The sequence below is a fragment of the Mytilus californianus genome, unplaced genomic scaffold (assembly GCF_021869535.1).
Source record: "Mytilus californianus isolate M0D057914Y unplaced genomic scaffold, xbMytCali1.0.p SCAF_2, whole genome shotgun sequence".
In the NCBI taxonomy this organism is placed as follows: domain Eukaryota; kingdom Metazoa; phylum Mollusca; class Bivalvia; order Mytilida; family Mytilidae; genus Mytilus; species Mytilus californianus.
Genome location: NW_026262668.1, coordinates 61,958,592 through 61,972,290, shown reverse-complemented (window position 1 = coordinate 61,972,290; position 13,699 = coordinate 61,958,592). Strand labels below are relative to the sequence as shown.

The following is a 13,699-nucleotide window of genomic DNA, read 5'->3' as shown; positions in this document are numbered from 1 at the left end:
AAATTTGATAAATATGCATACAGGTAATTTGGCACAAATGAAATTATTCTTTATTCTGGTGCAATTTATACCTTAAAAAAATAAAATTTGGCGCAAATGATAGGACTGCAGCTGTAATTTGACAATCTGGTTGTACTTTAGTGATAGTATTGAAGAATGAGTTATTATAAACCAAACTTGGATTTCAAATAACCCGCACAGTATGTGTTTCTATCATGACTGTCCTTGTAGAAAAAAACAACAATTCATCTATCACATTTCCTTAACTCTTTATATGTGAACAAATTATTAATAATGAACTCTCTGTCCAATGCATGACTGAAGAATTTCAGAGTTCACAAAACACAAAAACTTAATTCATTGATAAACAAATTATCCTACCTTTCAATTTTCTTACTACAGAAATAAACTTTTATATCAAGTTACAACATCATAGGAGAGTAATTATAATGATTTCTAAGTACATGCACTGGTACACCTACTCCTATGGAAAGCCCATGATATACGATCACAGATGATTATCTTACATTTTGTACACCATATAAGTTAAGAGGACCCATTATACTAAAACCGTTTATCAATTACACACAAGATATAACCTTCAATTTTCCTGTCTTATTTAACCATTAAACCATGACTCATAAAAGATCTATATATCTATTATCCAACCTGTACAAAAGTTTCACTAAACCTTCTAGCATATCCTGCACAGAATATTACTTAAAATTGGTCAATTAACTCTAAAACTGCTTACATAGAATATCTTATAAATTTATCTCAAGAGAAAAGTTAATTTGGTAGCCAAAGGTTGCCAGAGATGCAGTGACCTTTTTGCACTAAATTCAGATTTTAAAGAAAATGAAAATGAAAACATCTCAACATCACAAAGCCGACAGTAAATTATCAATTTTATTCCAATATTTCATTTCATACCATTTTATATACAAAAATAAATATAAAAGATAATGATATTATATTTTACCAACTGTTGTAGCTTGTAACAATCTAAAAATATTTACCTACTATTAACTACAGCAAAATAGCCATGATAATATAATGTAATATAATATAATGGAGAAACCAGTCACTTTTAGTTCAAACCCATAACAAATGTTGATTCAAAATTTATCTTTCCTTATTTGATTTTTCCTTTTTGGTTTTATTTGTTAAACACACATTTTATCTATATCATGAAAAACAAATGTGTAAACAAAATTACTTTTCAGTGAATTTAATAGAAATAGATTCTTAGACATTTTATTAGATTCTAAGTACCATCTTACCACAAAAATAAATTGCTTCGCCAAGCGCAGCTGAATACGACCGCAGAGGTCCAATCCTGAACAGTTGGGGCAAAAAAGGACACAATATTTGCGCTTGATACAGGTCTGAATTTGGATTGTAATTAAATATTTGACACATAATAGGTTTCTGACACCGAACAACTGTAGTTAAAGAACTTAGAATTGGTTATATGATTTGAATTTATATTATATTTCTTGCTTTTGTGCAATACACTGTGCTGTTGTGCAATACTTTGTAAATCTGTTTTCAGACGATATACAAAGAATTAGCAATTGTGACACACAATTTTTTAAATCTTGAAGAAAAATTGACCCCCCCCCCCCCCCCCCCCCCGCCCCAAAATATTTTGTTTGTATATACTTCCATCACAGTATTTGATGTTTCTAGAAAGAGCTAAAAAATAATTCATACTAGAACTAGCTGACAACTTTACATAATTTAAAAGCAATGTAAGGGAGGTAATTCAAATATAACATTGTAATTAGTATCTTTTAAATTTCATTTTATGTTTATTAAATCAAACAAAACAAATTGTATAGCCTTAGGACCAAAATTTGGACCAACTAGAAAATGGGCCCAACAACCAAATACACAGTTAGATTCAGCATATGAAAAAAATTGTAATACTAATAGCATGAAAAATTGTAATAGCAAAAAGTCCCAACATAAAGAATCAAAGCTTTCTCAAAATCAAAATCCCAAAATATTGTTCTCTTCTTTATACTGTAAAATATCATGAATCAATTGAATGCTATCCCTTATATAATGCTTAATGGTCCAATATCTATTTCATAGAGATCCAAAGACCAATACTTAAGTAATTGTCCATTAACCAGGAAACCCTTGTTTTTCCTCCCTTTTCTGCCCCTAATTCCTAAACGGTTAGAGCCATAACCCCCAAAGCCAATCCTAACCATCCCTTTGTGGTATGGAAATTTGTGGTATAATTTCAGAGAGATCCATACACTGTTCCACAGGTTAATATCTAGAAACTAGAAAAATGCTTATTTGGGCCCCTTTTTGGCCCCTAATTCCTAAACTGTTGGGACCATAATCCTCAAAATCAATCCCAACCTTCCTTTTGTGGTTTTAAACCTTGTGTTTAAATTTCATAGATTGCTATTTACTTATACTAAAGTTATTGTACGGAAACCAAATGTCTTCGTACGACGCTAACACCGACGACAACGTGATACCAATATACGACCGCAAATTTTTTTGTGGTTGTATAAAAACCAAGATTGCTATGCCATATGAAATTCTTTCCATTTATTGTGGAACAGTCACAAGGTGCAAGTATGCAGCAGTAGGCAGAGGACAGTCAGTCACTCCCACAGAAATCAAAATGATAGTAAAGTATGGTCAACTACACATGACGACAACAACCCAGGTATGAAAGCTTTCAGGCAAATAGTCTAATGGTAGCAGCATTCACAACGTGTCGTTGTGCTACAATAGTCGAAAAAATGGTCAAAGTTCCTCACTCCTACAAAAACTATCAAATCAAAATAATGGAACAGAACTTTCAACTAAACATGACAAACTATCATGCCAAGTTTTAAATGTTCTGTCAAACAGTCTCAGAGGAGTTGCATCCACAAGGTGTCATAATAGATTTTTTTTTATAATAAATGGTCAAAGTCCCATAACTCTCTTATAAATGGTTAATCAGGATAACATATAATTCTACCACGTATGAAAGCTTTCTGTTAAACATTCTTTTAGTAATTCTATAGTTTGGATGGACAGATGGACAGACAGACAGACTGACAGACATACAAACAGATAAAGACTATCACTATTTCCTCAGTAACACTCATGGCAGGGGGACAAAAAATGTTGCATACTGCTGTTATTTATTGGTAAAGGTAAATAGTTAACCTACACACATATTATTTCAGAAAGTATATCACTTGACTTGTCCATCATATTTACCAATATGTGAAGAGAGTCCATCTATCACAAGTCAAGGTCATGGGTTGTACATCACTGCCTGCTTTGAATTTACAGGATTTAGAGACGAAGCAGTTAATGTCATCAAAACTAAAGTATTCCATCACATCCCATTAACATTGCCAAAACGTACTAGTGACTGACCTTATCCTTTTGATGTCATTTGGGTTTTTTTGTGTTATCAGGTTACTGTCTCAACATCTACCCCCATCTCTCCATTCATTCATTCATACTTAAATTTACTTTTATACATACAAAAAAAATATGATCCTCATTGAAGGTATGGAACATATTTTTACTTCAACTAGAATCCAATCTCTATAAGTACACTGCCTTCTAAAGACGATTTTAATCAAAGCAATATGACTCATGTTTACTGGACTGCAGCCAACCACTGTGGGGCTGAATTCTGATACATTTATATTTTTGTAAATCTTACATGATCAATTAATTTCATTAATAAACATTGTTCTGCAAGATGCTTTGTTCTATAAAAAAATCTGGATAAAAATCAAGTTTTATATGCAAATCATGCAACAAGCACACATCTGCATTCTAATCTGATATTACTGAAGGTCATTCTTCCCAGTTAAAACATTCATAAGATTAAATTCAATGCCTATTTATTCACTTTTTGATTATTCTTTATACTACACAGTTTGAAAGAAAGTTTGTCTTCATATATCAATTGAATAACAGGAAACAGGAGATTTACACAGAAAATTGTTGGGAGTTTGAATAAAGCAACTGTCAGAATGATGAGAATCTATAAATATGCTTATTTTGATTTTCAAAATTAGTCCAAACATATTAGCACTAGTTTTTAATACACCAATGAAACTGGGTCATTGTAAATTGAGGAACCCCCTTGGTATACCAATATATCAGATTACCTTGACCTTTGACTTTGTTATTATAGGAACACATTTTCCCTCAGATTACTTACTGTAAAGAGATATCAATAACACTTTTTAAAATTTTTTTTGTACAGCAAAAGCTTTTTTCAAAACACATTATTTAATCTATTTTACAAATTTATATAAGAATTGAAGACTTGAATCCAATTTTGACCTAAATCTCAGGAAATCTTGTTTGACAAATTTTCTTTCTAGCACAGATATAAATGACTATCTTATATTTGTTTTTACATATCATTTTTAAGTAAGTCAGACTGCTTATTTCTAATATTGAAAAGCTCTGTCACGAAAAGAATGTATAATGGACATGCAAGGATACAAGGCTGAGTTATTTTTTTCTACACTAGACAAGCACAAAAGTCATTGGTCTATGGCTAGTAGATATAAGCCTGTGAAAACAATTTGCAACATTAACAGCATGCATTTTTTGTCATCTACAAATGTCGAACTCCAAAATTTTAAGGCAAACTATTGTCTATTTCTATATCATTATAGACATAAAATAGTGATTAATACAAAAAACAAAATAAAATAGACTGCATGAAGTATTTACCTTCAGCTTTCACAACAAATATAGCTGGTACCCCAATGGTTGGTGCTCTGTCCAACATGATCTCCAGATTTTCTATCATATTTTCAACAATGACTTCCACGTAACTGGCCACTTCAGAAACACCATTGTAAGCAAATACAGTGACATTATGTATGCCTGCCTTGTCAAATATGTAATCAAGATAGTAAGCACCATTGGATAGTTCATATGTGTAATTATACTGTATTCTGCCTTGTCCAAAGTCAAATTCTAATTCAACATCACATTTTTTGTTTTCTGAGACGATAATTTTAAGGTCAGTTTTTTCACCCAAAATGTTTGGTTTTCTCTGTTGTATGATAACATATGTGAGTGGGACTTCAACTTTAATTAGATTGTCCAGATAAACTGATATGGAACTCACATCATTGCTGGCAGAAACACTTATATTGTAGATGCCTGGTTCAGTAATAACAATGGATGCTAGTGAAGTTACATTGCTGTTAGTAACTGTTGTAGGAATATTGCTATAGTCACTAAAAACTCTCCATTTGAATTCAACATCTGTTCCTTGTGAGACCTCAGAAAGGCAGTTTAGGACTTCATCAGTCTGTAGTACAAGTTTCTCTCCACAAGAAATGTTTAAATCTAGGACTGGTTCTTGGACATGGATGCTTGTTCTTGCATGTAGAGTGTTTATAATGTTACTAGCATTACAAAATATGTGATAAAAACCTGGTTCAGGAAAACTATAAACCAAATACGGGTGGGAACTTGATTTATTTGTAACAAAGTCTCCTTCTCCATTAACAACTAACCAAGAAACAGTCATACTGATAGAAGGTACAGTTAAATCTAATGTTATATTTGTTGTATGATTGACTGCAATGATTTTCTCCAATTGAAGCCTAGCTCCTTCAAGACGATTTACAATCATGATTGCTGATTCTAACTTCTTTTGAAGGGTTATTTCTTCATTACTAATACAAACTTCTGGAATAAAGGAGCCTTCTTCTGTAAAATCATGTTCAAATTGGATAGCTAATATGCACCCTTGGCCATAAGTTGACACAATTGTCATGTCGCCTTGCTTACAATTAATTGACAAGGCAGTGGTATTTGAATCTTCTAATGTTGCAAAGTGATAATGATCTTTATAGAACTGCACCTTTAATGAAGTATTGAACCTTGACCTTATCTCTATGGTTACAAGGAAAATGACAGACTGCCCAGGTAAAAATTGCGTCATATTTGATGGTATGGTAAATGTTTGGTTCATCAGCTTATCTTCCATAGCAACCTATTGAAAGGAAAATATCCTTTTTCTTCAAATCTAACATTATACAAATAACTTTTTGACGTTTGATGAAAAAAAATAAAAATAAAATAAAAGCAGATTCAAACATAAAAAGTTAACATAGAAATCACATCACAACATAGAAATACAACATTATCATTGGCTAATAATGAATATCTGTTAATTAATTGTGGTCCTTTTTTTCTAAACTTTAAGATATTTCTGCTATTTTATGATTCACACCATGAAACAAATAAATTATCATGCTTAACCATAAAATATGGTCAAACTTTTGAAAGACACCTCCCTAAATTATGGAATTCTCTCATTTTCCATTAATGTAATTGAATATCCGACATTTATCATGCTTTAACATAAAATAAGGTTAAACTATTGAAAGACCCCTCCCTAAATTATTGAAATCTATCATTTTGCATTGACCATAATACCATGGTGTAAATTAGATACACCATATTCGGTTAGTGACCTCACGAGTGTATCTCAAACTTATACCAACAAAATAAGTAACAATATTTTACTCACAAGATATAAAGTTTCTGCCAGATGACCAAATGTATTCCAAACCTCAACAGTTTGTTTGTACACACCCTGGTTTCTGATAACCATAGTCTGAAAAAGAACCAAAAATAAAATCATTGTAAAAAGACACATTTTAATCTACATAATTAAGTACTGAATGATTTACTGTTGGTTATATGTCATTTAACTTAAATATAATACAATCATAAAATGGTACAAATATGTGCAGAATTAGGAAAACCAATTACTAATAGTAGTAATAATACAGAATTTTAATTTCTATGCATCCAATTTTGCAATCATAGCAAAAACCTATTGTTCAAAATGTAGAATTTTGTGTCCATTCACTGTCTGTGAGGGATAGCAGTCTCCAGGATTGTGTCACTTTTGACATCCATCAAAATGTCAACTATTTTGTAAACTAAGTTATTGAATACAAGATGATTTGGGAAAAGTACTTACTATACAGTATTATCACACAACAATATACATCCCATTTTGGGATATACTAAAACAAAAAACAGAAATCATGCACCAGTTATAAACTGTGCAGAAGTAGTCACAATGTAAGAAACCAAGGGAGTCATATATATTATAGAAGTCCCAGAAAGTCAGACAAGTCTCCATAGCCAAAAAAAGCAGATGAAATGTCAAATTACAGTCCTCAAAACATGTATAAAGTAAAATAACAAAAATACCAAACTTCAAGGAAAATTCAATACACAAAGTCCTTTATCAAATGGCAAAATCAAAAGCTCTAACACATCTGTTTTTGTAAAATTTAAGAATTGCATGTTTTAATAACTTGGATCATTTTAAGGTTTATGATGACTGATATATAGCATATCCCATTCAAATATTGTACATTAATCAATATCTCTAAAGAGAGTAAACAAAAGAGACAATGATGCCTCTCCTTTTTCTTGCTTTATTAAATTAAAGGACGTCTTTATAAGATTTTCCCCTTCTGTGGTAGACATACTTTTAAACAATCAGACATTGCGTAAATAAGCTTTATTCTGCATTCAGCCTTAAAGCCAGTTCAATTTTCCAATCAGAGGCCACAATTACATACTCAAATAGCTATAGAAGTAGTCAACTTTGAAATCTGGTCAAACGGAAATCTGTCTGGCATCAACATTTTCTGTAATTCTCAGAGAAAGTAATGCTACATATTACATTAATCTCTCCTATAGTTTGGACATTCTTGATACTTGTAATGATTTGATTATACAATAAGCTATTAATCACTAGATAAAAATGTTTAAGCATCATTTTTGATGAAAAGTATTTTTCAAGCAGTTAATGCATGCATGTGCCACATGTCATATTACAATACCAATTCTGCTGACGAGACTTTTTTCAAACAAGGCAACTACAAAGATTAGTTTTATAGCTAACTGTGTAATAATCTTTAAATAAACAAGAGGCTCTCAAGAGCCTGAATTGCTCACCTCTAATTTTTTGCTTAAATCTTTCATCAATGATTATTTTTGCTTTTCAATATATATTAATGAATGACTTAAAACTTCCATTGAAATGTTCTTTGTATCTGTCATATTATCTTCAAAATCAAAGAAATGCATTTTACCCCTATGTTTCATTTTAGCCATAGTGGCTATGTTTCTTGACGTACAAGAAAATAAAATACAAAATTCATACTAGATACTCTGAACTCATTCAGCCCAAGTTTGGCTGAAATTGATTCAGCAGTTTCAAAGGAGATGATTTTTAAAAGTAAGCAAACTAAATGAACAAATTGTGAAAAATTGATTTTAAAGGGCAATAACTCCTTAAGGGGACAATTCACAATTTTGGTCATACGAACTTATTTGTAGATCTTACTTTGCTGAACATTTTTGCTGTTTACATTTTATCTTTATCATTTATAATATTCTAGATAATAACCAAAATCTGCAAAATTTCCTTCATTAGATTATCAGATTAGCTTTAAATGCTTTGGTTTTTGAGATATAAGCCAAAAATTGCATTTTACCCCTATGTTCTATTTTTAGCCATGGTGGCCATGTTTTTTTACGAAACAGAAAATAAAACACAAACTTTATTCTAGATACCCTTAGAATCATTCAGCTTAAGTTTGGTTGGAATTGGTTCAGTAGTTTCAGAGAAGAAGATTTCTTAAAGTTAGAAAACATGATAAACAAATTGTGTAAAATTGTCCTTAAAGGGCAATAACTCCTTAAGGGGTCAATTGACAATTTTGATCATACGAACTTATTTGTAGATCTTACCTTGCTGAACATTTCTGCTGTTTACAGTTTATCTTTATTATTAATAATATTCAAGATAATAACCAAAAACTGCTGTTTCTTTGCTAAAGCCCTTTTATTTTATACTATGATTTAAGGGCCGTGTCCTTGAGAAACGGAAACAAAGCTTTTACAGACAGACAATCAATCAGACTTATACATTGACAGTTTCCAACTTTCTGAGCTTGCTGGTGCCTTCTTTACCTTCCGGTTCAACATTTTCGTCAGTTTTACTCTATTAATACTTACAGAATTTGGTATGAAATAAAACCAACAGTCCATCTTTTCAAACCCAGCTCATCAAGAATAGATCTTTTCATTGTCAATACAACACAAAAAAGACAAAATAAATGTCCTCATTCTTTTTTAAATCATTCATTACATAATCCTGTTAAATGATTGCTATCTTTCACAAGTGACAAGTAATTCTTTCAAATACTGAAATCTTTATAAAACAACAAATTAACTTTGCTAACAACACTGCCAAGACTTTGGACAAATTTCCCTGAAGATTTCAATCCAATTCAAGTGATGAACATAAAAGAGAGAAAAGGCATAAATCAAACTCTTTGACAGGAAACCAGATTCAACTGATGACAGCACACTGACAAACTAGTATCATTAACACCCTCATCAGATTCTCTCACTAATTGCTGTTTATTTTGTCAGGTCATGGGTCAACAGGGAAAACAAACAAACAAAATTTTGGCAGAAATGATGTATATGTAAAAAGGTCTTCAATTTAAAGTAATACTATTTTCAGTAATTTTCATATTTCAAAGGCATCTTTAAAAAAAATTCCATACTATGACAGTCAAGCTAACAACTTCAATATTGTTAAAAATAAAAAATTTTGGCCCAAAACAAATTCATTAGAAAATGCCAAAGTTAATTAAGGTGTACAATAATTTACTAACATGTCTGAAAGATTTGAACATTCAACATTCAACATTCTGAAGAAATAGCTTCATGATGATCTTTCCACATGCAAACTGTCTTTCGACTTTCATCATATCATTCAATACTGTAGGCAGTTTTCTCATAAAAGCCTTCTTTTTTTTCACAATAATGAGCAAGCAATAATGAATCTTTCTTTTTCATTACAGATATTTTCAAGTCAAAATATGATTAGCAATGTTGAAATGGTGATATTATCAAATTAAGTTGGTTTGCGCCTTTTTCACTTTTCTAGCTTCCAGACTTTTTTACTGTAACACATACACATGAGAAAGTATGCAGACATGACAGTTTTCCTTAGAAAATTCTTATATTCAAATATCCTCCTTTCTTAAAGGAAATCGGTAATCAAATGAAGAAATATTTTTGAAATGATCAATAAAAGGCACAAAAAAGTAGCCTCATATCTTTCCTTGTTTGGTCTATGAACTAACATAAAGTCAAATAAAAGAAAATATTTCGGACACGAATGCCCCGGCTCAAGCTTTGCAACAAAAATAGGATGAACAGAAAGATGGAAAGACAGAAAGACAGTAGGTCAAGGTTAACACTTAATACCCTTGTCGCCTACGGCGGGGGCATAAAAAGAAATTCTCCTTTCTCTTATAATACTGGTAATAAAATGCTTCGCTGGGCGCAGCTTGATACGACCGCAGAGGTCGAACCCTGAACAGTTGGGGCAAGTATGGACACAACATTCAAGCTTGATACAGCTCTGAACTTGGATTGTGATTAAATATTTGACACAGCATAGGTTTCTGACACAGAAAGAATGTGGTCTAAGAACTTCAATTTTTTTAATTTACCTATTATGGTCCAATGTCCAAAATCAAAATACATGGTTAGATTCAGCATATCAAAGAACCCCATATATTCAATTTTTGTTGAAATCAAACAAAGTTTAATTTTGGACCCCAACTTGGACAAACTTGAAAACTGGTCCCATAATCAAAAATCTAAACACATGTTTAGATTCAGCATATCAAAGTACCCGAAGAATTCAATTTTTGTTAAAATCAAACTAAGTTTAATTTTGGACCCTTTGGACCTTAATGTAGACAAATTTAAAAAACGGGACCCAAAATTAAAAATCTAAAAACACAGTTAGATTTGGCATATCAAAGAACCCCAATAATTCAATGTTTGATGAAATCAAACAAAGTTTAATTTTGGACCCTTTTGACCTCAATATGAACCAATTTGATAGCGGGCCCACAAATAAAAAATCTAAATACATGGTAAGATTCAGCATATGAAAGAACCCCATATATTCAATTTTTGTTGAAATCAAACAAAGTTTAATTTTGGACCCCAATTTGGACCAACTTGAAAACTGGGCCAAAAATCTAAAATCTAAATACATGTTTAGATTCAGCATATCAAAGAACCCCATATATTCAATTTTTGTTGAAATCAAACAAAGTTTAATTTTGGACCCCAACTTGGACCAACTTGTCCCGTAATCAAAAATCTAAACACATGTTTAGATACAGCATATCAAAGAACCCCAAAAATTCAATTTTTGTTAAAATCAAACTAAGTTTAATTTTGGACCCTTTGGACCTTAATGTAGACCAATTTAAAAAACAGGACCCAAAATTAAAAATCTAAATACACGGTTAGATTTGGCATATCAAAGAACCCCAATAATTCCATTTTTGATGAAATCAAACAAAGTTAACAAAGTTTAATTTTGGACCCTTTTGACCTCAATATGAACCAATTTGATAGCGGGCCCACAAATAAAAAATCTAAATACATGGTAAGATTCAGCATATCAAAGAACCCGATATATTCAATTTTTGTTGAAATCAAACAAAGTTTAATTTTGGACCCCAATTTGGACCAACTTGAAAACTGGGCCAAAAATCTAAAATCTAAATACATGTTTAGATTCAGCATATCAAAGAACCCCATATATTCAATTTTTGTTGAAATCAAACAAAGTTTAATTTTGGACCCCAACTTGGACCAACTTGAAAACTGGGCCCATAATCAAAAATCTAAACACATGTTTAGATTCAGCATATCAAAGAACCCTAAGAATTCAATTTTTGTTAAAATCAAACTAAGTTTAATTTTGGACCCTTTGGACCTTAATGTAGACAAATTTAAAAAATGGGACCCAAAATTAAAAATCTAAATACACGGTTAGATTCGGCATATCAAAGAACCCCAATAATTCAATTTTTGATGAAATCAAACAAAGTTTAATTTTGGACCCTTTGGACCTCAATGTGGACCAATTTAAAAACGGGGCCCAAAATCCAAAAACTTAATACACGGTTAGATTCAGCATATTAATGAACCCCAAGAATTCAAGAATAAAACCCCATTGAAATTGATCAAGAAATAAGCAATTTATACGAAGTATCTTCTTTTGCACAATACTGTGCAATTGAATATTTCTTGCTATTGCGCAATACTGTACAATTGACAATTTCTTGCTATTGCGCAATATTGTGCTATTGGATATTTCTTGCTATTGCGCAATACTGTTAAATTGAAGATTTCTTGCTATTGCGCAATACTGTGCAATTGAAGATTTCTTGCTATTGTGCAATACTGTGCAATTGAAAATTTCTTGCTATTGCACAATACTTATTATATAATAATTTACACATCCTGTTTGGTGTGTATCTCCTACCATATCATTATTATTTGCTTTAAAATATAAATCAGAAATAACCAACTTAAAATGGAAAATTTTAAAAGAAAAAAAAAAGGAAAAAAAGAAAAAAAAAAAAAAAAAAAATCCCCCCCCCCAAATTTTTTGAACCCCTTATGATTCATCACCCCCAAACTCAATCCCAGCCTTCCCTTTGTGGAATGGTACCTTGCAGTACAATTTCAGAGAGATCCATACACTTGAACACAAGTTATTGTCTGGAAACTAGAAAAATGCTTATTTTTGGCCCCTTTTTGGCCCCCAATTCCTAAACGTTTCCGGCAATTACCCCCAAACTCAATTCCAGCTTTCCCTTTGTGATATTGAACCTAGTAGTACAATTTCAGAAATATCCAAACACTTACACACAAGTTATTGTCATGAAACTAGAAAAATGCTTGTTTTTTGCCCCTTTTTTGGCCCCTAATTCCTAAAATTTTGAGGCAATTACCCCCAAAATCAATTACAGCCTTCCCTTTGTGATATGGAACCTTGTGGTACAATGTCAGAGAGATCCATACACTTACACACAAGTTATTGTCTGAAAGTTACAAAAATGCTTATTTTTGGCCCCTTTTTGGCCCCTAATTCCTTAACTGTTGGTACCATAACCCCCAAAATCAATCCCAACCTTCCTTTTGTGGTATTGAACCTTATGGTGAAATTTCATGGAGATCCATTCACTTAAACTAAAGTTAGAGTGCGAAAACCAATGTGTCTTCGGACGACGCCGGACGACGCCGGACGACGACGACGACGACGACGACGACGACGACGACGATGACGCCAACGTCATACCAATATACGACCAAAAATTTTTTAATTTTTGCGGTCGTATAAAAACCATTTCTATCATTTTTCTTAATATTGCAGATATTGTTTTGAATTCCCCTATTTCCAACTTTTTAAAAAATTAGCTACGAAAGTCCTTTCATTTTAGAACTTTATTTAAACAGGTATATTGTTAAGTCATTGTAAGCTGTTATTCCGAAAGTTAATACAGAAAATTTAGCTTTATATTACAGACCTAAAAAGGCAAACGATGGTTGTATCATTTTCTTCTTTATTCAACACCAAATAAAAAGACCTTTCATTTTAGTTCAGTAAAATACCTTAACCTTTTATTTATGTGAAATATTAGCTAAACATGCAAAGGAGAGAGTATGAGTTATTTATTTGCATAAGAATACTATTTAAATTTTCTATTATTCATCATGCAGCATTTACCGTTTGAGTCTCTGCTATACAATAACTGATGAC

General features: G+C 31.6%; 1 protein-coding gene across 2 annotated transcripts in view; it reads right to left on the bottom strand.

The window, feature by feature from the left end:
• LOC127730170 (polycystic kidney disease protein 1-like 1) overlaps window positions 1-13,699 on the bottom strand; it is a 278,069-nt gene that overhangs the window by 162,833 nt on the left and 101,537 nt on the right. For both annotated transcript variants that reach the window (XM_052238430.1, XM_052238431.1), the window contains 2 exons: window positions 6,548-6,634; window positions 4,729-6,007 (listed from right to left, as the gene is read on the bottom strand). In XM_052238430.1, coding sequence (XP_052094390.1) covers window positions 4,729-6,007; window positions 6,548-6,634 — 1,366 coding nt within the window. The remainder of the gene's footprint in view (window positions 1-4,728; window positions 6,008-6,547; window positions 6,635-13,699) is intronic.